The sequence below is a fragment of the Lipomyces doorenjongii genome (genome assembly GCF_038497915.1).
Source record: "Lipomyces doorenjongii strain NRRL Y-27504 unplaced genomic scaffold V1508scaffold_6, whole genome shotgun sequence".
Classification (NCBI taxonomy): domain Eukaryota; kingdom Fungi; phylum Ascomycota; class Lipomycetes; order Lipomycetales; family Lipomycetaceae; genus Lipomyces; species Lipomyces doorenjongii.
In genome coordinates this window covers 331,346-354,856 of record NW_027118073.1, presented here as the reverse complement: position 1 = coordinate 354,856, position 23,511 = coordinate 331,346, and the positions used below count along the sequence as shown (strand labels likewise).

The window sequence follows — 23,511 nt, the reverse complement described above, 5'->3', positions numbered from 1 at the left end:
GTGGATGTTACCCACCCATACGCCCATGGTCATGGACGTGAGAATAACGCGCGTTATTTATGCGTCAATAACTAACTAAAGCCCTTTGCGATGAATAACTACCAGTGCATTCTACCACGCAAAAAAGACAATATCATTATGGAACAATTCAGAGTCAAAGAATCCAATGTCAACGTCTTAGCAATCGGCCGGCGGTTTACAAACGGATGCAAAGCCAGAAGTTATGTGCAGCAATATCCTATATCCAATAATTTCCAGGAAAAATGGCAGGGTGAAAAAAAGAAAATACATCTTTACTTCAGGCAAATGCAGCTATAAGGTACGCAGCACACATAGTCTTCCAGCGGTGGTAGGGACACGGGGAGAAAATGATGGTATGACCAGTCACCAAGAGGCCCGAAACATTCTTTCTCATTGCCCTTGGAGAGTGGGAGTGCGCTTCAAGAAACAGCTTGATAACCGGTGGGTAATCACTGAGTTAATCGATGAACATCGGGGTCACCAATTTGGAGGGCTTAATCCTTACGCACATGCGGAACGCAGATCCTTGAATGAAGAGGCCAAGCAGGCGGTATTGGTACTTGTGAGAGACTCCTCAGCAACACATACGCAGATCGCAGATATGGTGAATGTTACGTATGGAACACATTCTGGCCAGAGATATGTACAACTGAACATACAACAACAAAGAGGAAAACGGGACATCTTGTGCTAGCAATAGGCAAGGATGGCATGGTCTATCGTGTGAAGATAGCAGCTGACAATACCACTTTTGATAGATGCCACGTATAAGACAAATCGTTTCCGTCTGCTGCTTGGCAATATTGTGACTCTGACAACAATCTTCGAATGATCCCTGTAGCACTCTGTTTCATTACCAATGAACAGACACTCTCATATAGATGGGTGTTGGAGCAATTAAGTAAGCTCAAGGAATCTAGAACTTAACGTTGTCGAAGCTAGTAACATATCCATAGAGGCCAAAGATTTCCGGACGACGCGCCTAAGGTGGTCAGCATTGATGCCGACAACGCGTTGATGAAAGCCTGGGCTAAAGCATTTCCGATTACTTTCAATCAGATTGTCGTTGGCAGATTCAGCAGAACATTGTAAACTCTGACGTCGAATGTTCAACAGAATGCCGCAGTTTGAGAATTTCATGGCAGCAGTCAAGAAAATTTGTCATGGTATCAGTAACACCGAGAAAGACACCCAAAAAAAGCTACAGCAAATTGAAAATATTTTCTCTCACAAGCTGTTGATTACTTTAAATCGTAATGTTGGGATGATCGTGAGAGCAGGATGGAACTTCAAAAACACCTCAAGTTTGGCATCAGCACATCTTCGCGAGTCGAGGGAAGCCATGCAGCCCTGAAATCAGGGCTCACGTCATCTTCTGGCATGCTCTTTACTGCAGGCAATAAGATTAACCGACGTGGTCTCCTCCAAGCTCGAACAAGTAGCATAATCACGTCGAACGAGAATGTGACTGTCACGAAGACCGCGGCGAGTGAGCGGGTTGAGACAGCTGGAATATGCACCAAGATCTCACTGTCGGCACTTGAAAAGGAAAGTGATGAAAAGCTTCATAATCAAGAAGAAGCAGGGTCCTCTGAGCACTGCAAATGCGACGTTTACCGACGAAATCCCACCAAATTCGATTGGGGGATCCCATTGATGCACAGGATATCCATCCTCGATGGCTAGTTGAACAGTCGAATATCCTAGTCGATATCTCCACGGCACACATCGTCCCTCCCACATTGGCCACGTTTAGAGACCTTCCAGTAACGCTGCCCCGAAAAGGTCGCCCTAGAGGCACATGGAGACTCCTCACATCCGAGATTGTGCAACGGGCAGCTGACAGCGTTGAGAAGACATTGAATTTGCTGACGAAGATGTTGAATCGAAATCTGTAAAGGGATACGTTAAAGTCCACCCAGCTGCTGTATTTACTGGTATAGCCAGGAAGGATGAACCAAGAAAATTAGAGAGAGTCATCAGTTTGCCATCGCGTAGTATGCTATCTGAGTAAGAGGTAACTATTCGTCTCCAACCAATGATTCATGCCGTCAGTGGCAATGATGTGCACAAATACAGAGGTTATCACGCATCCCACTTATGTCATGCGCCTGCATCAATACAGATCACCTCAAAGTTGAAACTCCTAAGTGCTAATGCGAGTCGGAAGATATGCTCCACGAAAGTCAATATAAACCTCAGTCAACGGTAGAGACTAAATTCCTGACTACATTACAGTCTGGTAGCGGAAGAATGCTCACATTCACCGCCGTGCATTAATTAGACTGGAAAAAGTCGCGCAGCGATTGAATTATAGATGGATGATTTGATCGACAATTATCTGTTCTTGCTGGTTATTATGGTGTTTTTATGAACGAGATCTGACTACATAACAAATTACATCCCTAAACGCCAAAAAATACAATCCATATATGATAATCTAAAATGAATCACTTCTGCTTCTTCTTAATTCGATGCGCGCCCGGTGCGGTCTTTAAATAGTAGATTTAGTCTTCCAATTGTCCCTTGACGACCTCGGCCTTGATCTGATGCGCTTTACCAAGCAGGATACGATGACTGCCGATACACTTGCCATTCATTTCTTATACGTACGAAAAAGGGATCATGCAAGTTGAAGGAGTGATAATGACCCAGAACCTTTCATGCCCCGGTCGGCACTGGAGTTGCATTTTGCAAGTAGAGATGAGAATGCGCGAAAACTTTTGAATTGGACGCACGAATGGCGTGAGAAGCAGGCGGAGAGTCCTACTAATTCGCCTTACTGTGTATGATATTTTGATGTAAAGTATTGTGATGTATAATACAGATAATTTTCATTTCCTTATCAAGCCGCGCAACGACAAATCATATATGACCTCCAACTTTCTTGACATCATATCGATGGAGTCAACTCGACCTTGCAATGCGTCGATTTTGCGAGACCTATAAATTGACCAACCATGAATTTTACGTCATCATTCTCTGTAGTTGTCTGGGATTGCGCGGATGTTGTCGCGTGGAGGTGGCAAAGCAGTTCGGAATATTTGCTAAATGTGGCTGTGCACTGTAGTTGTGCGGCTGGCCTTGCTCGCGTGGCGAAGTTCGCGCAGCATCTGGCCAGCCTATGCCGGCACAAAACTACAGTTGGCGCAAGGTTGTGGCTGATGCCTAAGATAGTGACAGAATATTACAGGACGAGGCCGCGTAAGTGTCGGCACGCGCGGCAGTGCAATAAGCACGCTCCTGCTCAAGCTGCACCGGCCAGTATCGGCGTTGCCTTTGCCCTCTCGCCGCTGAACTTCTGTCACCATTCCTCCTTCCTCTTAAAGCCCCTTCCAACGTATTTTCCGATCCAATCAGTTCCCTCAATCCATCCCATTTCTGTCCTTCTACAGTTAATTGATAATATTACACAATGGATGGTATGTATACACTTTTAAATGAATTGCGACAGATTGATTCCGTGAAATTCCATGCCGTACGTTGGTCTCCTGGGCCAGCGATGGTCATATCTCGGTTATTCTATCTGGCGAGCAGCTTATATCCCCCCCAAGGGTTACGGCCAAGATGAGTGAATTATATTCAATCAACTCTTGGCATATACGTGATCTATTGGGATTGATTGACTAACTAATACTATTTAGACGAAGTTGCTGCGGTATGATACTCTTTCCTACGTGGTTTCGTAGTCGGGGGCGGTCATCTTTGTCTGGTGGCTGTGATCCACCTCGATCAGCATTATGCACCCAAGTGCATTGAAGCCATCCCGGCTCAGCTGGAATTGCGCCATTTAAATGGTAGTATATATTTTCTGACTGAGATATTTGTATAGCTCGTTATTGATAACGGTTCGGGTATGTGCAAGGTACGTGTCGTCCATTTTTGTTGTCATTCGCTCGCCACCTTTGCAGTGTGCAATGCAAGACAATCATTGGAGCTTCATCCGTCTAACTTTTTGTAGGCCGGGTTTGCCGGTGATGACGCACCACGAGCAGTTTTTCCCTCAATTGTCGGTCGTCCGCGTCACCAAGGTAATTCTTACTAAGTTCGGAATAGGGATGTCATGTGGAGCTTGGCTAACAATATCACCAGGTATCATGGTCGGAATGGGTCAGAAGGACTCGTATGTCGGCGATGAGGCTCAGTCGAAGAGAGGTATTTTGACCTTGAGATATCCTATTGAACACGGTATCGTCACCAACTGGGACGATATGGAAAAGATCTGGCATCATACTTTCTATAACGAGCTCCGAGTCGCTCCTGAGGAGCACCCAGTTCTCCTTACCGAGGCTCCTATCAACCCCAAGTCTAACCGTGAGAAGATGACCCAGATTGTCTTTGAGACTTTCAATGCTCCTGCGTTCTATGTCTCCATCCAGGCCGTCCTTTCTCTATATGCCTCTGGTCGTACCACTGGTATCGTGCTTGATTCTGGTGATGGTGTCACTCACGTTGTCCCCATCTACGAGGGTTTTACTCTCCCCCACGCTATCCTCCGTGTTGATATGGCTGGCCGTGATCTCACTGACTACCTCATGAAGATCCTTGCTGAGCGAGGACATAGCTTCAGCACCACTGCTGAACGTGAAATTGTCCGCGACATTAAGGAGAAGCTTTGCTACGTTGCTCTAGACTTCGAGCAGGAGCTCCAGACTGCTGCCCAGAGCTCCAGCTTGGAGAAGTCGTACGAGCTTCCTGACGGTCAGGTCATCACAATTGGCAACGAGCGCTTCCGTGCTCCTGAAGCTCTCTTCCACCCGTCTGTTCTCGGACTTGAAGCTGCTGGCATTCATGAGACCACGTTCAACTCTATCATGAAGTGCGATCTCGATGTTCGTAAGGACCTCTACGGTAACATTGTCATGTCTGGTGGTACCACCATGTACCCTGGCATTGCCGACAGAATGCAGAAGGAGATAACCGCTTTGGCTCCTTCGTCTATGAAGGTTAAGATCATTGCTCCTCCCGAGCGTAAGTACTCCGTCTGGATTGGCGGTTCCATTCTCGCCTCCCTCAGCACCTTCCAGCAGATGTGGATCTCGAAGCAGGAGTACGACGAGTCTGGCCCTTCGATTGTTCACCGCAAGTGCTTCTAAGCGTACGTTGTTCCGGATGAATGAATTCTGCACTGTAATCTTGTCTTTTGCGAACATTATGTGTACGTGATGTCGAGACGGAGGGCATGTGTTATGATAGATAGCCCGTTGTTTAAAGGAAGATGTGAAAGCTTTTTATGTCAATGTGATTTGTCTATGTCGTTTGTACTTGATCTAACGAGCAATCAATATATTCTTAAAAATTTATATGAATGACATTTCAGTAGGTCTCGGTCTTACTCGTAGAGACAACAATTTTAGGCAGACACTGCGCAAGTAAGTTGGATGGCCCATAAGCGCCGTTCATATAAAAATATAAACAGGCTCAACTGTACATTGGCTATCATAGCTGTTACTGTCTCAAAGTCGCCAACGTGTTACGTTGTGAGCTTTGCACTTGGCTTGCAGTTATATTAGACTGTATTGTAATGCTCTCATTCTCATTTGTAATGCGCCCACCGACAATGAATCGTTCATAAGTCGGCAGTCTAAAACTAGCCTATCATCAATGTGATCCACAAACCCTGTCTACTGCTCGTTTGCAATGGTGTAGTGGCCGTTGGAAGCGCACCAGCATTTTCACGCTCTGCAGCAGCCATTTGTCGATATACAAACTTGGCATTTACAGACGAGACGAACCCACAAGAATGGGTCCGGCCGCATCGAGCAGATTGAGGGTCAACACCATGACAGGCTTCTGAGATTAGCAAAAATATTATCGCGTACTTTCGCTTCTTTTATATCAGTGTATATATTATTCCATAGTAAACTAGGTTGACTGGCTTAAAAACGTGAAGGGATTATATTCGGGCTTTCCGGAGGCCAAAACTTTTGTAGCCTTACCCTGTCCAAAATTCTCCGAACTGACTCACCTAACATTACTTGGTAAATCCGTAGCGTAACCATAATCGGAAGTTATATTTGGGCAGCCCGAGACCGGAGAAACTGCGTAAATGGATGCAAAATATCGATCATTGCAGAAATTAATTGGCCAACTTTTGTACTTGCCAATATTATAGGCTGCGCGATAATGTTTGGTGTACTTTGGAAGGCTCGCCCGATCTCCCGCAGCCTGTGGCGCCGGCGTGTAAAAAAGCAATGCCTACAATTCAGTTTTCCTTTTTAGGCTTACTGATTAGCTTGTGGGCAAGGGTTAAAAGGGAGTTTCTGATTGCATCTTTGAGCATTGAACTTTTTTTTTGTGTAAGCACTTGCTGTGCCTTTATAGAGATACGGTCTCGTTGAACTCCACGTATGAGTAATTGCTGACTCTATGCAGCGACTAATCGAGACGCATAAATAGATAATTCATATAACTTATATTAATTTTTTAACTCATATTTCAATGTTTTTCACAAATTTCTGTAAATATCTGGCTCTTCATATTTCTAGCCAGTTGCGTATAACAGGGTCTATATAGCAAATAAATACAAACAATTACAATCTAGAAAACATACTCCCAAAAACGCCAAAGCCGTCCGTCAACTCCGTGAAATATATGTAAAGCAAGAAACGCCGTCCTCAGAGACTACAGATTCCCATCCGTACCCATGCTAATATAGTCCACCAATTGTGAATCATCAAGGACGCAGTCCACGACAGGATGCCAAATACATGGCGATTAGATCCACCAAATATCTCGATTGTCCGAAATACCTGAGGTTCCGTTGACTTGCTCAAGGATCTCTCTGGCCATCTCATCAGCTTGGCTCTGCTCCGGCTCGACATGGCCGTCAATTCTCGGCATGCCATAGGAAGAGTATCCACCACGCGTTTCTTCCTCAAAGAATGTTGGATCCTGCATAATTCTCGGGGTCGATTGTGCAGATAATGGTGGCGATGAGTGAGATGTTGTTAGGTCTTGTGAGCTCCGAGGGAAGAAATATAAGTCTTCGAAGCGGTATACTGAGGTAGATGAAGAGTTCATAGACAATGATGAGTGTCGCGATCCCCGTGTGGCATGCCGACGAGCCGGGTCGACATCGTATAGAACAGTGCCCGATCCGTCAAACGAGATTCGGTCTGGTATAACGCTGGATGTTGGTCCTGTGCTGCCATCGCTAACGCTGGATGATTGAGATCGTGAGAAAGTAGGCGATGTTGGACTAGTCCAGATAGCCGATAAGTCTGGCGACGAGGACGACGATCGAGGAAGAGTGAAGCGTCGCTTGAGCTTCTTGGTCAATGACCGAGTAAGTTGTAGCGAGTGAGAATCGCTCATACTGAGAGACTGCGGTGGTGAAGATGATATCAACCTAGACGCGGCCGTGGTGTAGATTTCAAACACAATTGACAGTTATGGGGATAAGATCAACGTTGCTCTTACGCTACAGAGGAGTGGGCTGTGTGCGAAAGATGTATGTGGGATATGAGGAGAAAGGCGATGTGGGTGCGAGTGGGTAGAAGTATCTTTAGATTCAAGTGAACAGGTTCAGGATGCTGCACAGAGGCAAGTCTTTTACCGAGTAGAGCATGACGGATAGAAACTAGCTCATCGCTCTTGCAAGTAGCGTGCAGCTGAAAAAGTTCAGCCAATTGCTGGCAGGTCGCAGAAAGCCCAAACGCCGCATTGATACATACACGCAGAATGATACCGCGAAGTACCCTTAAACTCGCAAGCACAACGCTAAGCCAGTTTGAGCAGTGCATGTGGTATCCATGGCCCACATGTGCCTGCATCGGCCCCTGAGACCGAGGTCCCTTTATGTTGCCGTGTAACCCTCGCCCTGCTGCAATCACTCGGCTGCGCGATATTTGGCACCGTAGCCCCATTACGGTTGTGGGTTTCTCTTTGCAGCTTTCCTAGCAGAATTTCTAGCTTCGCCACCACTGTTCTCAGAACTCGTCACTGCTGTCAGTCGAAGTACTTTCTTACCGGAGGGGCAAACCCTCTTTCTAACTTCAAGCGAGAAACTTAGTCAGCAGGTAAACTTCGTGCAGCTAACCGCTGTGGTTACATTTAGCACATTTTATAATAGCAGCCATAAGAACAACTACTAACTGCGTCGCTGCATTCATCCTGCGAGTCCAGGTATGCAATTGTCGCTGTGTCAACCCGCGATCTGCCCCAGACCCTTAGAGTCTCTGGATTAGCAGTCGGCCAGGGTCCACTATCCGCAATTCGTGCATTGGGCTTAATGCGTTAAGCTCTCGTTTGGTTAGTGGACAATCGTGCACATGCGCGTTACCTCCTGCTGAGGCCCTGCGGCCGGCACGTAACTTACTCCAGTATCCTGTCCGCTCACTGCTGCTGGGTACTTTGTGTGTACCCAAAATAGACATTCTGTGCTGGGCCAAATGAACATGTGCTGCAACTACTCTACCCTCGCTAATTTTACCCACAAGCAATTGGTACGTTCTTAGCTACTAAGATATGCCGATCTCATTACGGGTGAGATCCCGCGGCGCTGCTGATTGCCCTTACCAATATAAAAACGTTTCCATCCCGAACACCCGCGTAAGGAATCGAGAGTTTGAATGGACATTCGCGGCGCCGGCGTATTCGATTGCTGTCCGCTTGAATCTGCAACTTCGAACACACTTTTTGTCATTGCATATTCTTTCAGCCCTTATATCTGCCGGCTGGCAATGCGAATCGCCAGGTATATTATGTGGGCTTTCAATCGCCTCACACTCCGGCAGCTACGTGAATACCTCCTATATTCGGATGGAATTGCAGCGTGGCAGGAAAACTGTTGCTCCTCTGACAAGGTTCTTGCTCATGTTACGATATATTGGGAGCCGCTGACGTTATTTCCTGATGTGTCACAGTTGATTCGTTAAGTATTAACACACAGTAGTACTTTGTCTTGTAACATGGAAAGCTGGGAAGTATCCGGGTTTGCCTGCAGTGTGCATCTCTTTGTCATGTTTGATGAAGTAAGTTTTCGTCGCACTTCTCTGGTGATGCATCAGATCCATGTCAACCGCAATAGCTGTTGGGTAGTCACGGAAGGTTCATAGTGTGTCGTGCGGTTGTTGCCCTTAAGACGTGCTTGCAATTGCTCTGTTGACGCAGTGCAAGATAAACAATATGTAAAATTACTATTGCGGGGACTGATAACCTGTAGAAGGCCCGAGAGTAATTATAGAGCTTGGTAGACGGTAACGCAGGGACCGCTTCGTCCCCGGGGCCAGGACCGGGGAAGTGAGAGACGGACCGAGGCAATAATGCAATATTGAAATTCAAGAACCTAAGTCGATTCTGATGACCAACGAGGACAGTTACATTTATCTTAGGACGTACTAACGAGAAAGATAACTCCCAACGCTCGTCAGATAAACACAACCAAAACATCGACCCAGTGCATGCCAAGGCTTATCAGCGCATGCAAACCTATTCTCAGCACTCGTAAGTTGTTACCGTTATTACTTTTGGAATCGCCAACGGTGCATTGAAGCACGTAACCGACTGTCAAATGCAAGCGTGCAGACTATTTCACATGACTGTGCAGATCTATGCATTACACACGATGGCACTGCAGCATATCCCAGATTCTGGAACAGCGAGATGTCGGACCGCCCAGCCTTGCGTTCAGACGACTGTCAAGATTGCCAAATATGAACCTATGAACCTATCGGAATCGGACAATCTGATGAGAAACTACTAGTTTATAATAATAAAAGTCTCATATCCAACCTATGGAGCGCCATGACCGTCGCATTCCGATGTGCTGCAATGTATGAGCGTCCAATTCTCTGTATTACGGCCTTAGGTTCCGAATCGGCTATAGTGCCTGGCACTCAGTTAGGCAAGCGACGTAAGGAAGAGTCATCTAGCATATGTAATCTCAAGGTCCATCGACGTATAAAAATCGTATGTGAATATTTTATGAATCATTGAATTTGTTGATATGACAATACCAATTGAGTGTTAAGTAAAAGGGATATTGTATCTGCCAACGGCGATTTAACGTGATGGGCGGATTGATACAGATGTTCTCTCGAGGTCCCGGGCCGCCAGAGAAGGGGAAGGGAAGCCACTTCTCAAAGCCCAAAGGTCGCGCGGCCGGAACAAACGCGATTCCAGTTTCCTCCTCTCAATCTGTTAGTGGCCACACGACTTTCGCATTTCTGTCGCCAAATTGAACGGCCCTAGCTCGGGAGACTGCCTTTTGACTCTTCTAATGTTCTGGACCGATGCACCACTCTGCACTTGGAAGGTAGACTCGATGAATTGTCGGATGCTCATGGTGAAACGCTGTTGAACTGCTCGAAAAAATCAATTATCATTCATCGGTAACTAGTTATCTATCTACGATTAAGAGCAAAGTTCCGGTACTACGTATACTAACTAGAGAGGAAAGCATCGATCTAGCTCCGCGAAGTTCCAAATTTGGAAGACTGGCCACTACAATAGCAGTTTCTGTAGAGCTGTCTCATATCTGCGGGTAAGTGATGCAAATCTGTGGCTGTAAATCCTCCGCAAAATATCCGAAAGTTGCAGAATCCAATATAGTGGGTACTTAAAAGTACAAAGTCGATAAACTATGTGGCGTATACTGCGCGGCTTGACTAGCAGCTTGTGAAAAAAAGTCAGCGAGTACCGCCGCTCTCGAGCTTACCGCCAAGTGTCTCCGCAGCATCCGTAGCTCTCTAAGTCGATAACTCAGCAATAATAAGCAATGACCTGGGCGATCACCAAAGTTGTAAGAATAAATCACCGGCGTGGCTCGTGACCGGCAGCAATTGATGTGCAATCGGGTGAAATATACAATTTTACGGACGTGAGACAATCTACGGAATAATAGTCTCCCGCCCTAAAAAAAGCAGCAGCATGAGCATCGGTATACCTTGGAACAGCACGTGGAAGAGAAAAGGAGTAATTTTTTTCCCACAAGAGGTCCGGCGCATCGAGCAGATTGAGGGTCAATCCATTGATGACTTGGCTTCTGAGATTAGCAAAATATTATCGCGTACTTTTCACTTCTTTAATATCAGTGTATATATTCCATAGTAAACTCGGTTGATAGCTGTATCAGTGATGTGCCGCCAATGTGTAGATCTTGCTGTAAACCCCCGAACTTCAGGACATTCCACTACCTCTAGTGGCCCGGGAACGCAGAGGTAAAAACGACCTGTGCGACTTTCCATCACCAGTCTGCCGTCATAGTAAGCTTCTCTGGAAGTCGTAATGTGCGTTAGGCACTAGTTGGTATTCATGAGGAATCACGGTAGTAGTTCAGAGTATGCAAGTTAATAGTGAAGATATTCATTCAACTGAAACTTGCCCCTCGACCCACGGCCCAAGCGGTCTTGTTATACCCGCCTCCTGCTGTGCACGTACAAGGATATTCACAGGGAAACCCAGTCATCACACGTACAACGACACGTCTCACTGCTGACGATCGCACTATGACAAAGTCGTCTGAGCAACCCGTCAGGCGCTGGTTACAACTATCTCCCCCTCAAAATCATGCGTCCTCGCAAGCTTGAATGCATGAGGACACGCGTTTTTCTGGAGCAAGTTGTCCATGTAGTGGGAAAACCAATGTAGCTATAGCTATCTCTTCGGACAAAATTCAATGCCTCACTGTCTCGCCAGTTGTTGTATCCCATGTCGGCCTCGGCTTTACGTCTCTTGCCTCGGCGGCATTTTCGAACCGGAGAATCATCCGTTGGGCATTGGCCATATCCTCTTCAGGTACTCATTGGTTATAATCTGAAGGTCAATCTGTCCATTTTTTTTGGCCAAATATCAAACTTTGCCCGGCTTGTGCTTGATCTCTTCAACTTCGTATTCTTCCGGATCGTCTTCGAGCTGGGCAACGGCACTTCGTTACTGCCGTCTCTCGGGTAGTACTTCTCTAAGTCACCTCGAGCCAAGGCTTTTTGAGCGTCTCAATCGCCTCATTGTTAATCGCCCTGGCTCTCAACAGCTTCTTCGATTTCGGGACCTTCTCAACTTTCATGGCTCGCAGACATTCGTTATATGTCCAGAAAGCCGTCCCAATCCACTTGACGAGTATGTCCCTCTCCTGCGCCGTCGGGTATAGTCTGAGCTTTTTGGACTTCAGCTCAGGCGCAGGTTGCTTCGTGGATTGAGACAACCTCGGTCTCTTTGCAGACCTTCCTGCTTCAGGCCAATCGACAACCATTGGCGGTCATCGTGTAGCTTGGTACCGGAATGTTACTGGCCCAACCGTGACCAATCGGGTCCGAAGCCCATTCGCTGGCCAGAAGGGAAGAGGAGGGCAACCATAGCTGCTGGCTGATATGCGCCGACGTCTCGTTCCAGAAACGCTTGGGACGGTTCTGTTGCTGCTCGTATTGTGGTTGCTTAGGCATTCTGAAGAAGTTCGTAGGTGAATAAAATTATAGAAATATGTGGGGACATATGTGAGAAGGTATATATATTATAGAAAATCAGACTGAAGCAGCATCGGCGGAGACGGGTGGAGGTTTTATAGTCAGAGGAAAGGCCTGGACCCAGAAAGGTGAGTGTTTGGCTGATGCGAGTTTTCGTGAGTGACTTGTTTAGTGCATCTGCACGATCTGTACGACCTTATGCTCCACACGCGAAATAATATAACACGTATGCGATGCAGACGCGTGCGAGCGCGAGTGATTTGTTGTTTAGTGCTCGCCTGTCTTGACCCCCCAACCACCTGAGCCGCACTCTCCCCCTGCGTTTGGGCGTGCTCGTGTTACGTTTTCTTTATTCGATTACCTCGCAAGAAACAGTTAGGTTGTTATCCGGGAATATTTGTTTTCCCACTCGGGTTTTGTTTTGCCCGGAGGAATTTTCCCTTACACGCCGTTACACGTTTGCCCAAATGGATGTTCATTTAGATAGATTCTCGTTTAGATTTTCTAAGGACCACCAGATCTCGGCATTTTGTTCGTAATACAATTACCCTTCACCATCCATTTGTACCTTCTGAGAACATATAGTAAATAGTGGTCTGATTTTTTTATGATCTGCGAACTAGAGCTACGAAATTCAGACCGCTCTATAGATTCACGCAGGGCACGTTCTTTCATCCAACCCAACCAGCTGCAGTTTGGTATGTTCCACCAACGCCGGGAAGTGCAAGGTGGGAGGGCCAAGAAGGCTAGTAAAACTTCTCGCTGCACGACAAGATTACTTCTCAATGCGATCGAGAAGATGATATTGGCCGCGCGAATTGAGCTCCAGTTTTGTGTAGCTATGAAGAGTATTGCATCGAGCACGAGACGTTGTCGCGATTCGGAGAAAATTCAATTCCCCGGTGGACTCTCCGATACCAATAGCAGACCGCACTTGTCCTTACGAAATTAAGCGAGCAAAAGAGATTAGTCGAACGATTAGCGAAACTGTTGAAATGGTGGACTCGGACAACGTGGGCGAGCAGAGAGGTCCTCGAAATCACAGATGAAAGGGATGATGCGGGAGAAACGAGAGTGAAATGAGATCGGGCATAACAAAGATTCATGGTATCATAGTGGAGATTTTCACCGGGTACAGGCATGCTTTTACGAATCGTCTCATGCTGCAGTGGGACAGTTTCGCGAAGTTGCTGAAGGGCATTCGGATCAGCAGTTCCAGTAAGTTTCGCTGATAACCATGAACAGCGACCAGGAAACTGCATGGTCACTGGATATCTCGTACACAGGTTGCTAGTATGAATTTGTGGTACAATATGCTCAACGGAAAGCGGCAGTAAACCGCAGATGCGTGGTAAAGTTCAATGCTTCGTATTTCGTGTCACAGGCAGCTATCACTAAGTTGAGCAACCAAATTCGCTGGTGTGCACAGTCAGACCAACCTGCCCAATTCCGATTCAAATCGTCAAATACTGGTGAATTCTTATGAGCAAGGATATGGTGAATTGAGCGAGGATACAATGACAACCCACTAAAATTAGTACTCCGTGGACCTTTGCACGGCTCTGCACAAGCATTAGTATCTGAATCAACCGAGGATATGACAACGGAACATACCTTCTAAAAGACTTACGATATTCCCTTTGCTCTTCAGGCTTCCCAAAATACAGCTCAGCTGCATCAAGATTCATCCACGTCCGAGGATCTGGCGGCAGCTGCTCATTTTCGAGAACCTCGATCAAAGCTTCTATATGGCTCTTGATATCATCTGTTTTCCGTGGTCTGTAATACGGCACTCCATCCGCTGTTATGTATATTAGCAAATGACGTTCCTCATAAGCAATGCAATATTTTTATACATGTTATGTTCAAATGGTATATTGGCGTCTCAAATATGACCCGCGGTTGCTCTTCTGGAAAACGTTGAGAAAGAATCAACTTTATTCGGAACAAGCCGCCATCTAAAATTGTCATAGGACGACCAATGTAAATCTGCATCACGGTAGGTCAATGGTTAGTTAATAATCAGCAGTCCAACGTAAATGCGCTCACCATTCTCCAGCAGAACGGGTTGTCTTCTACTAATTCTAGCATAACTGTGCCGTCGTACTTGCTCAAGAAATGCTGATATGTTTGGCTAAATTGTAACTGTAGACTCGCAGAGATGCCTTCATCGTTCTTGGCAGCTTGAGCACCTTGCTTCGCCCACGTCTCGCCTTCGGCATCGATCACGGCTTTGACTGCGTTCATTCTTCTCTCAAGCTCATGGTATGAGAATTTGCCCGCCATCTGATTCCCGCCATACTCAAACGGCATAATAGTGAAATGCTGACCATCCTGTATCCTTTCGCGTTCTTTTGAAATCGTTCTCATATATGTGTGATAGTAATATCTGAATAACCGCTTGCAGAGATCGGTGAAGGGCTCCAAATGCGCCCTTTTCTGTTCTTCCGCCTCACGCTCTGCAGGTGATAAATGTGAAATATCTTCCACTGGATTTACTCTGCCTGTCGAAGGATTTATCCGCATATACCCTTCCAACCGTTGTAAAATTGATATTCTGAATGTTTCGTGTTGTATCTAAGGAAACCAATCATTAGCACAACTCTACGGAATAGCAATATAACGCAATAGTACCTTGTGGCAGTACTGCTCTTGCTCTCTCTTGTAGTTCTTTTCCTTCTGTCCTCCACCTTCAAAGCCGGGTTCATTTTCAAATGGATTGGCGCTCATAAGACTTTGTATTGATAACAGGACAGACTCGATGCCTTGCGCGGACGACCACTGTTCACCAGCTTCTCCTCGCCATGTGCTATGTCGTCGTCAGCCATATTCTCGGCTAACATATAGTAACTTCTAGACAATGGTCATACCCTAGTATTGACAAGCACACTTTACCACCCGCATATATCTACATCTCAGTCAGAAAATTTTCACTCGAGAGTGTAATAGCATCAAGGCGTACGTTAGGGTTGAACCTAGTGCGGCCACCATTCGTCGTTATGGCATTCACTTTAGGTGGACTGGTAGGATAATCTACATCCTGGTTAGCAAAATGATACCCACGAGCCGACCGCCCACCAGATGGCACTCTCGTTCTTTGACTCTAGGACGGAAGATGCAGACAGAAATACCTCTCGGAAATTGCATGTTGAACTCAAAGAATCCGTATTCGTAAGGAGTATCAGGTGGTCCGATAATAAGGGCTTTAACGTTGGTAATGTCGTCTTCGTTGTATGAAACGTATATTGCTGTTTGAAAATCAGTCAACCATTCGCTCGCCAACTTATCTACTGTCTCTTTGTACAGTTCATAGTGGAGGTATCGGCATGGATCACGAAGTTACACGTAATATTTACGGGCCACGAACGCTTACCTTGATCTGGATTTTTCTGAATGTCGGATAGTTCCTTTAATAGGCGTAGAGTGTTCGTAGCCATGACTTTCTGAGTTACGTCGGATACCAGGAGCAAATGTGATCGCTCAATATGTAGAGCTAGATTGAAAAGTATTACTAGTCGCACCAAGTCAGGACGCAAAGGACGTCTGTGCGGTGACGCGCTTCGACTTAATTTTCTCGGTGCAAACGATGGTGACGCGCCGCCGTTTTGTGTTCGCGATTCTGGTGTATTTCGCACGTTATAGAGAACTACGAGCTTTCACTGACGTCATATGCAGATAACAAAGAGAGGAGAGACCTAAACGCTAACAACGAAATGAAATATTATGTGATTGCTAGAGTAGCAACATGTGATTGAATTGCAATTCCTTTTCATGTAATTATTGACCATGAAGTCTAAGAACCGGCTTGGCTTCCAGTTATTACACGCAATTGTCATGCTTGCTATACTCACAAAGGATACTCTCCTTATACCGCTCACAGGCAGGAAACACATACATCATTCTACGGCTAGCGAAATGACAAGGCCGACATCTTCTCGGTCGTATGGCCTGTTATATACCGTTGTTAAACGATTCACATTAATCTAACGACGATACTCCAATTGCTAAGTGAATCGTGGAAAATAAACAATGCTATAATACATTATATTCACACGACGTCATCACGTTATTCGATGAATGTACGCAAAGCCAACGACGATAATCAATTACAAATCACCCAGATCATACTGAATTTACCGCACACAAGTGTCCGATAATAACGTCTGCGGTTTTCCATTCTTGTTCAAAGGAAACGAGGTCGACTAGGCGTAGTATCTGCACCATAGTATTGTCTCAGATTTGCTCTTCAAAAGAAGTGGCAACAAAGGACTTACAGTTCTAAACTCATACCATTGTGTATCTCATAATCCGCTAGCGTAATATGGTCCTTAAAAGTGGTATAGCTAAACAATGCTCTATGTTAATTTGAAGACAACCTTTACAAAGGAGCGTTTGCAGAATGACGTACGACTTCTTGAGAACTGTGAATACATTGTTAGCTTAGCTTATACTCGTATAAGAAGTCATAGATAATATATTTATTTCAACACATACTTATCTTCTCAGGAGCAGTACCGATTTGGCTCGCGACTAGTTTCTTAAAATCACCGATAGTATCGTCCTCGAGACACTATTCATCCAGACATTCTCAGCCAATCATCCTTCCCCACCAACCTCTCGCGGTAGTGATTTTCATATAGCAACCTACCTTAACACGGATCTTCTTTCCAAGACTAGTTTCCGAACCGTTAGTTTTATATCCGTATTATTTTCAGGAGCCGTGCCTGGTAGACTGCTGAACTCACCGATCGTTGCATATAACTTCAATCATTTCCCCGTATGGTCCAGAGATTTTCAGTTACGGATAGATATAGTAGATCGCGCCCGCTAGCTGTTATATCCGATGCAGTCTTGCGACGTCGAGGCTTAGAATGGTATTATTCAGTTGCACAGCAATCCCTCGTCATCTTCAAACCTTATTTTGGCATTCTACGACTCTACAATTAATGTTTTGCCTTCATAATTCTTGATGAACCTTGCTTGGTATATCAAGATCCAGCGAAATATATATTGACCAGTCTATAATTGTAACTTAAACTTATTTACACATGTGAACAACATATCGCAATTTTTTCCAGCAACCACAAAATCGGCCATGATACATCGTCATGTAATAACCATCCAGGTAAATGTCATCGACCATAGAGCAATCGCAGAAGCATCAAGCGGTGCAGCATTTACAACTCCCAAATCAGATACAGCTAAATAACCTAATATACGCTTTTATCTTTGGATCTATATCATACGCGCCCATTCCTTCACATAATTTCATATGGCGGAGACAACAACAACGATCGACAATCGTGAAAGGAACAAAGGCTAATAACACAAATCTCCGTCTAGAAAAATTAAACATATGCAACTTAAAACGAATCCCATAGAAAATAACCATATAGCACGGAAAGGTAAGAATATTGCGCAATCCAAACATGACAGCAAATACATGAATCAAGCACAATCGATGCGTTAGATGACAATCTAGTGACAATGAAGTCTATTCAGCGGCATCCTCCTCTTCAGCCAATAACTTCTCACACTCAAGAGCAGCCATGCAACCTGTGCCAGCGCTGGTGATAGCCTGACGGTATCGCTTGTCCTGAACATCACCCGCAGCAAAAACGCCGTGGACGCTGGTCTCGGCAGTGCCGGGCTTAGTGATAATATAGCCGTCCTCGTCAGTTTCAATCTGACCCTTAACGATAGAAGTAGCCGGAACGTGACCGATGGCATAGAAAAGACCGTTGACCTCGAGGTCGGAGTGAGACTCGTCCTTCGTAGACTGTATGGTGAGCTTGCTTAACAGACCGTTCTCGCCTTTAGCCTCCACTGGAACAGTGTTCCACAGAATCTCGACTTTCGGGTGGGATTGGAGGCGCTTAGCCATGATGTTGGAAGCGCGGAGTTTGTCTCGGCGAACAAGGACATAGACCTTGGAACCGTACTTTGTCAAGAAGAGTGCCTCCTCAGCAGCAGAATCACCACCACCAACGACGACAAGAGGTTTGTTTCGGAAGATAGGAACAGCACCATCGCAAACAGCGCAAGCAGAGATACCCGACTGCCAGTAAGTCTCCTCTCCGGGAATATGAAGACGCTTCGCGGAAGCTCCAGTGGCCATGATAACAGTGTCGGCCGTGTTAGGTTCCTGGTCTTCGTTGTCCTCAGTCCAATATTTGAAAGGGCGGGACGAGAGGTCAATTCGAGAGATGGTCTCAGTGATGATCTCTGTGCCGAACTTCTCGGACTGAGCGCGCATGTTGTCCATCAGCTCAGCACCGAGGATTCCATTCGGGAAACCTGGGAAGTTCTCGATCTGAGTAACCACGTTAACAATCTTAATTTGATGCAAAACACATTTTGAACAGAATATACCTCAGTGGTAGTCGTCAATTGGCCACCAGCAGCAATACCGTTAGCAAGCATACCTATAACGTTGAAGTTAGTACTAAATCCCATGATCCGAACCACGAAACGGCCGTTTCAGTAATTAGAGCCGCAACGTCGTCTCTGTAGCAAGAAAAGAACTTACCCTCATAAAGGATTGGCTTGATCTCTGCACGGGCGAGGTATATGGCCGCGGTGTGAGCAGCAGGGCCAGAGCCTACAAGTATTGGTTAGCAACAAATGTATCGGAATTGCGATTATTATCACGTATTCAGAGTATTCAGTATTATCCTGGCGAATGGCGAATGCACATACCTATGATAACAACTTTGGAGTGGACCATTTTTCTCTGATATGAAGATGTGAAGGGTGAAATAGAATGGAGCGACGGAGAGGCACTAGATGGACTGGATGGGGAGATAGAACTTGAGAGAAGAGCCGACGACGCAGCAGACAGATATATGGAAGAACGGAGAGAGGAGCGACGAAACGACGAAAAAAACACTATGACAGAGGGAATTATTGCAGACTGCGTGATGTTGAGCTGAAAAGGCCGGACCCAAGACTACACGTTGGTGGACGAGACAAGATTGGTGAGCCGACGACGATGGCAGATAAAATCAGATATGGACCCGAAGCGTGGCAGTGCAGGTGGCGCGGGTGTTGGCGTTTCTGGAAGGAGGCCTTGAGTGTCACCCGAAAACTGTCGCCGTGGCGTATGCCTGTTACATTGGGCGGTCGATACACGTTCTTAAGTACGCCGACCGCCACTATCCTGACGGTTTCGGCCCTGTTCCAGCTCGATCCAGCCAGCCATCGACGGCTGATTACAATATACACTGTTGATGCCGTCAGCACAGGCCGGCGAGGATATGGTTCAAGGTGGCAATGCGAACGTGCGGCGCGGCTAGGTGTGGCGGTGTGGCTCAGCAAACATTTCAAAGCTAGGAGGTGCTTTAGTAAGAGAGCGCGGTGCCTAGATCCCTGAAGAACACCTTCTCCAATCCATGCCCCCAGCTTTTCTCGACCGCGAACAACGTCACGGCTTCGATTGACGTCCTCGTCGTAAGGAACAGCGTAGGTTTTACGTCCGGCATTCTTTGTTTTGCCCCTGGGGGGGGGGGTTTTCCCGGAGCATTTACCTACGCCGTTGTCCAAATAGATGTTCCCTTCATTTCTGTAGATTCTCGAGTCTTCGCACGCGAGCGCGCTACAAGCCCTTGTTGTCTCCTTGCCATCTGGGATGCAAGGTAAAAAATGTCGGGATTTGGTATCGTTACTACAAGAGCGAACAGAACAGAACACTGTGTGTCCACGAGCCGCGTGCAACGACCAAGTCCAATCTCGTTCTGTCGTCGTCGTAGTATGACCATACGATTGCATGTTATTCTTTCCTGCGGATCTGCTAATGCAAGCAGCTGATTATTGGTGTCTTACATTAAATTGGGTATCGCAGCTAAAACAAAACGGCTTCTTGCTTTAAAATCCATTTCTATTGCACCGGGCGACTCAGTACGTACGCTGGGCGATGCCTCTGATTTCCGGAATGACATTGGGAACGCCTGAAATTGTGTGTTCCTGGCGTACATCGTGTCTCTCCTGTCTCCGTAGACCACTTTCGCGAAATGAACGATAACAGCCCTGTTCGACGTGCAATTCACAAACGCGCCACCATCTGATAACTTCCGATAACCGTTTCATGCCATTGGTGAAGGATCCCTGTCTGAGAAACGGACCCTTCTAGTCGTCACTTCATATGTCGTATTCGACAGATTTAAGTGCTGAAACGTCCAGAACTCACGAGACAGCTCCGGCGTCGCGTCAGTGGAAGATGAATATGCAGGAACGCACGACGCATCGGGAAGATGAGTTAAGTTGGGATTTCGGCTTTCGCCGTTTATGTCGCTCGAACTTTACTAATCAAGATTTACTTCTGCTCTGATTCGTTAATTTTGTTTGGTATGCTAAGCAGCATCAGCCTGGAATTGGCCACACACTAAAACTTCGAATCTACTTTGCTATCGACACCCTATCCGTCCACCGTTTTTACATTGGGCAACATATGACTGTCCGGACTTCAACCCGTGAAGGACGCGTTCACGCACCGCCGCACGACTGCTATCAAGTACACGGAGGTATTAATTCAATCCAATAGGGTTTTGGTAATGGCTATTGATTTCGTTGGCATTGATCATTGTGTTCAGATGCGCAGGCGCTCTATTATACTGGACTATGGATCGAGATACAAATTAACAGCTGCAATCCTCAGTTCGCTCTTTAACTTGAACTCCAACAATAAAGCGGCTTTCCAACGGCATCAGTGTCACTTGTATATTGGTGCACCACGGCACTTGCATCCAAGACAGTATACTTTTCATTGATGCAATATTCATGTCGTTCAACAACCTTCAGTTATGTATAGCTAATCACCCACAGACTCCATTCGCCAGTCACTAAAATCTCGAGATATCTCTTCCGAACAACCAGTTCGTGAACCTATGACTGGTCATCAATATTTCCTTAATAATATCAACGAAGCACATACCAGTATATCGGAATTAAAATTTTATTCTTAATGCTAACACTCATCGAAAAGTAAGCCCCGCGCCACAATAACCAGGCGGTCCGGCTAGAAATGCAATTGTCAGCCCGGAACTTCTGTGAATGTGATTTAGCAAATATACCCTTTGACTTCGCCGCCGTTGCCTTGCACGATGGCACGCCAACCGCCGATATACGCCATGATGCCGCGGTTATTGAACACAAATGGTTGACATTCGCCGTCACCCTTGCTCTTTGCTTCTCTATTGAGTTCTTTGGAAAGGTATTTTGCTTTTTGCGACGCAACTATGTTCCAATTAGCACATATTAAGGTTTCGATGCAAGACTGCACTCACCCTGAGCTGTTGCTGGTAAGTAACCGTCCTCGATCTGTGCACAATCACCCAACGCAAAGACGTCTTTGTTCAGTACTGCATCGCTATTGCTATGCTTAGCATACACATTCAAGTAATTATCTGTCACGATATTGTTGCGCTTGTCCTTCACAACGACATCGCATCCTGCGACGAACGGATTCGGTGCAAGTCCTGTCGACCACACCAGGAGTCCGTAGTTGACGGTTTCGTCCTCGCTATTTTCATTCTTGATCCGCAGTGAGTGTCCTGTGACTTCCTGGACCCTGACGCCTGTTCGGATCGCAATGTTATGACGTCGGAAATGCTTCTCCGCATACTCTGACAACGACCTGTCAAAGGTCCCTAGAATACTCTTGGCGACATCGAAGATCGTGATTTGGACGTATGGCATGAGCTTGGGATAGTAGTGCTGCATATCGTCGTTTATGAGATCGTGCAGTTCGGCAGCGAATTCCACGCCTGTAGGTCCGCCGCCGACGATGCAAAAGTGAAGCAATTCGCGCTTCCGCTCTTGAGACATGAGAAACAGATTCGCAGCCTCGAAGCCTTTGTTGACGTTAGCATATGCCCTACTGGTACCAGACAGAAGAAGACTTACGCTCCAATATGCGCTTTCGAATGCGACGCGCATCGACAACATCTTTGAGGAAAAATGCGTGCTCCTTAACGCCTTTGATATTGAACGTCTGGGAATAGCACCCAACAGCAATAGCAAGCTTGTCATATTTAATGTCGAATGTCTGATTCGCATCCACGTCTGGTATTCTGGGCGACACTGTGACCATCTTGTCTTTCATATTGATGTCTGTAGCGATAGCCTCCACAAGTTCTACTGTCGGTAACGAGCTCTCTATATCTTTGATATTTTTGCGTTTCATGGCGATGTCTTTTCGTTTGAGGATGTCGTCTAACACATCCGATAGCTTGCGCCAACCCATGCCTTTGTCGCGGACGCTCTCGATCACGACACGAGTTTCGAGCGTGCCGACAGCGGTCGAGGCAAGGAGTGGTGTGAAGACAAAGTACGATCTCGGGGAGACGACGATGCATCGGTAGTACTGTGGATCCAGATGGCGGAAAAGATTGTACCCTGCCCAGCCAGAGCCGAGAATAACGACAGTTTGACGGGCTACAATATGTATTAGATCAGTTCGATGGCGACGTTGTGAGATGTGTGGACTTACGGTCTTTTGCGAGAAGTGGCATTTGCTTATTACAGTATCCTTGCGATTCTGCCTCGTGGATTCGAACGCCCGCTGAAACGTGGCGAATGATATTCAGAGAGGTTTTAGGTCGAGCAGGTGCGCGGCCGGTCAGCGAGCGCGCTAATACGCGTGTGGGACCGCTCATGATGTTCTGCAGTATATTTCCCTGGCCGCTACCGCCGTGATGTCTGCAGAGTTACCAAATATTTATATAGACTCTAATAAGACTGACGGGGCGCTGACAACCTGTGAATAATTTTGGAAGAAGATCGCAGTCGAACGTCGTGACTCTTGATTCAGCAGACTGAAGTGTACTGACGGATAAAGGAGTGTTCGGTGACACAAAATTAGTTGGGGAGCAGGTGTGGTCCTGGCAGTAGAATACATGCCACCAAGATCCAGTAGATTATCTTTTTCGTTGATCCGCAGCAGCGTTGTAAACCTACGTGATTCCCCAAACCCGAACTGACGACAAGCGTGATGACCGCCAACAACCGGCAGTTGAGAGAACGAGTAATCATCTTCACGTGGAGGGCCCTTACAACGGGTAATCGCGGTTATGTGTGAATAGCGAGACTT

General features: G+C 46.3%; 9 protein-coding genes across 9 annotated transcripts; 3 read left to right on the top strand and 6 right to left on the bottom strand.

The window, feature by feature from the left end:
* Window positions 1–138: 138 nt before the first annotated feature.
* On the top strand, window positions 139–715 carry V1508DRAFT_402425 (uncharacterized protein; the record flags this gene model as incomplete). Its single annotated transcript, XM_066938487.1, has 2 exons — window positions 139–271; window positions 303–715. The coding sequence occupies 2 exons, from the start codon at window positions 139–141 to the stop codon at window positions 713–715; spliced, it is 546 nt and encodes a 181-aa protein (XP_066798094.1).
* A 587-nt stretch (window positions 716–1,302) lies between these two features.
* V1508DRAFT_402424 (uncharacterized protein) lies at window positions 1,303–1,919 on the top strand (the record flags this gene model as incomplete). Its single annotated transcript, XM_066938486.1, has 2 exons — window positions 1,303–1,632; window positions 1,686–1,919. 2 exons carry the CDS (start codon window positions 1,303–1,305, stop codon window positions 1,917–1,919), a joined length of 564 nt encoding a protein of 187 aa, XP_066798093.1.
* A 1,383-nt stretch (window positions 1,920–3,302) lies between these two features.
* On the top strand, window positions 3,303–5,324 carry V1508DRAFT_411108 (actin). The gene is made up of 5 exons (XM_066939414.1): window positions 3,303–3,443; window positions 3,666–3,679; window positions 3,854–3,886; window positions 3,983–4,052; window positions 4,114–5,324. The coding sequence occupies exons 1-5, from the start codon at window positions 3,437–3,439 to the stop codon at window positions 5,115–5,117; spliced, it is 1,128 nt and encodes a 375-aa protein (XP_066798092.1). The 5' UTR covers window positions 3,303–3,436; the 3' UTR covers window positions 5,118–5,324.
* Window positions 5,325–6,738: 1,414 nt separating this feature from the next.
* V1508DRAFT_459881 (uncharacterized protein) lies at window positions 6,739–7,872 on the bottom strand (the record flags this gene model as incomplete). The annotated part of the gene is made up of 3 exons (XM_066942755.1): window positions 7,698–7,872; window positions 7,444–7,634; window positions 6,739–7,372 (listed from the first exon to the last, which is right to left on the bottom strand). Exons 1-3 carry the CDS (start codon window positions 7,794–7,796, stop codon window positions 6,739–6,741), a joined length of 924 nt encoding a protein of 307 aa, XP_066798091.1. The 5' UTR covers window positions 7,797–7,872.
* A 3,680-nt stretch (window positions 7,873–11,552) lies between these two features.
* Window positions 11,553–12,644, bottom strand: V1508DRAFT_411099 (uncharacterized protein). Its single transcript, XM_066939413.1, has one exon. It carries the CDS (start codon window positions 12,212–12,214, stop codon window positions 11,924–11,926), a length of 291 nt encoding a protein of 96 aa, XP_066798090.1. The 5' UTR covers window positions 12,215–12,644; the 3' UTR covers window positions 11,553–11,923.
* Window positions 12,645–13,959: 1,315 nt separating this feature from the next.
* V1508DRAFT_402421 (ubiquitin-conjugating enzyme/RWD-like protein) lies at window positions 13,960–15,862 on the bottom strand (the record flags this gene model as incomplete). Its single annotated transcript, XM_066938485.1, has 9 exons — window positions 13,960–13,987; window positions 14,040–14,226; window positions 14,282–14,414; window positions 14,475–15,002; window positions 15,060–15,234; window positions 15,296–15,333; window positions 15,388–15,458; window positions 15,557–15,673; window positions 15,799–15,862. The coding sequence occupies 9 exons, from the start codon at window positions 15,860–15,862 to the stop codon at window positions 13,960–13,962; spliced, it is 1,341 nt and encodes a 446-aa protein (XP_066798089.1).
* An 833-nt stretch (window positions 15,863–16,695) lies between these two features.
* V1508DRAFT_349376 (ubiquitin-related domain-containing protein) lies at window positions 16,696–17,196 on the bottom strand (the record flags this gene model as incomplete). Its single annotated transcript, XM_066936756.1, has 4 exons — window positions 16,696–16,778; window positions 16,920–16,995; window positions 17,074–17,098; window positions 17,171–17,196. 4 exons carry the CDS (start codon window positions 17,194–17,196, stop codon window positions 16,696–16,698), a joined length of 210 nt encoding a protein of 69 aa, XP_066798088.1.
* Window positions 17,197–17,420: 224 nt separating this feature from the next.
* V1508DRAFT_411088 (uncharacterized protein) lies at window positions 17,421–19,643 on the bottom strand. Its single transcript, XM_066939412.1, has 4 exons — window positions 19,125–19,643; window positions 18,955–19,026; window positions 18,798–18,850; window positions 17,421–18,738 (listed from the first exon to the last, which is right to left on the bottom strand). Exons 1-4 carry the CDS (start codon window positions 19,150–19,152, stop codon window positions 17,920–17,922), a joined length of 972 nt encoding a protein of 323 aa, XP_066798087.1. The 5' UTR covers window positions 19,153–19,643; the 3' UTR covers window positions 17,421–17,919.
* Window positions 19,644–21,006: 1,363 nt separating this feature from the next.
* Window positions 21,007–23,178, bottom strand: V1508DRAFT_246699 (pyridine nucleotide-disulfide oxidoreductase-domain-containing protein). Its single transcript, XM_066936373.1, has 6 exons — window positions 22,912–23,178; window positions 22,326–22,856; window positions 21,707–22,273; window positions 21,494–21,656; window positions 21,355–21,438; window positions 21,007–21,305 (listed from the first exon to the last, which is right to left on the bottom strand). The coding sequence occupies exons 1-6, from the start codon at window positions 23,075–23,077 to the stop codon at window positions 21,263–21,265; spliced, it is 1,554 nt and encodes a 517-aa protein (XP_066798086.1). The 5' UTR covers window positions 23,078–23,178; the 3' UTR covers window positions 21,007–21,262.
* Window positions 23,179–23,511: the final 333 nt, after the last annotated feature.

Bases quoted from the DNA above. Each gene is read 5' to 3' on its own strand.
- V1508DRAFT_411108 (XM_066939414.1), top strand. The intron at 3,887-3,982 runs GTACGTGTCGTC...AACTTTTTGTAG, and splicing joins ACGGTTCGGGTATGTGCAAG to GCCGGGTTTGCCGGTGATGA. The intron at 4,053-4,113 runs GTAATTCTTACT...CAATATCACCAG, and splicing joins CGGTCGTCCGCGTCACCAAG to GTATCATGGTCGGAATGGGT.
- V1508DRAFT_411099 (XM_066939413.1), bottom strand. From the start codon at position 12,214: ATGGTTGTCGATTGGCCTGAAGCAGGAAGGTCTGCAAAGAGACCGAGG.
- V1508DRAFT_411088 (XM_066939412.1), bottom strand. From the start codon at position 19,152: ATGGTCCACTCCAAAGTTGTTATCATAG. The intron at 19,027-19,124 runs GTATGTGCATTC...CAATACTTGTAG, and splicing joins CTCCAAAGTTGTTATCATAG to GCTCTGGCCCTGCTGCTCAC. The intron at 18,739-18,797 runs GTATATTCTGTT...GTGGTTACTCAG, and splicing joins AATTGACGACTACCACTGAG to ATCGAGAACTTCCCAGGTTT.
- V1508DRAFT_246699 (XM_066936373.1), bottom strand. From the start codon at position 23,077: ATGAGCGGTCCCACACGCGTATTAGCGCGCTCGCTGACCGGCCGCGCA. The intron at 22,857-22,911 runs GTAAGTCCACAC...TACATATTGTAG, and splicing joins GCCACTTCTCGCAAAAGACC to CCCGTCAAACTGTCGTTATT. The intron at 21,439-21,493 runs GTATATTTGCTA...TTGCATTTCTAG, and splicing joins AACGGCGGCGAAGTCAAAGG to CCGGACCGCCTGGTTATTGT.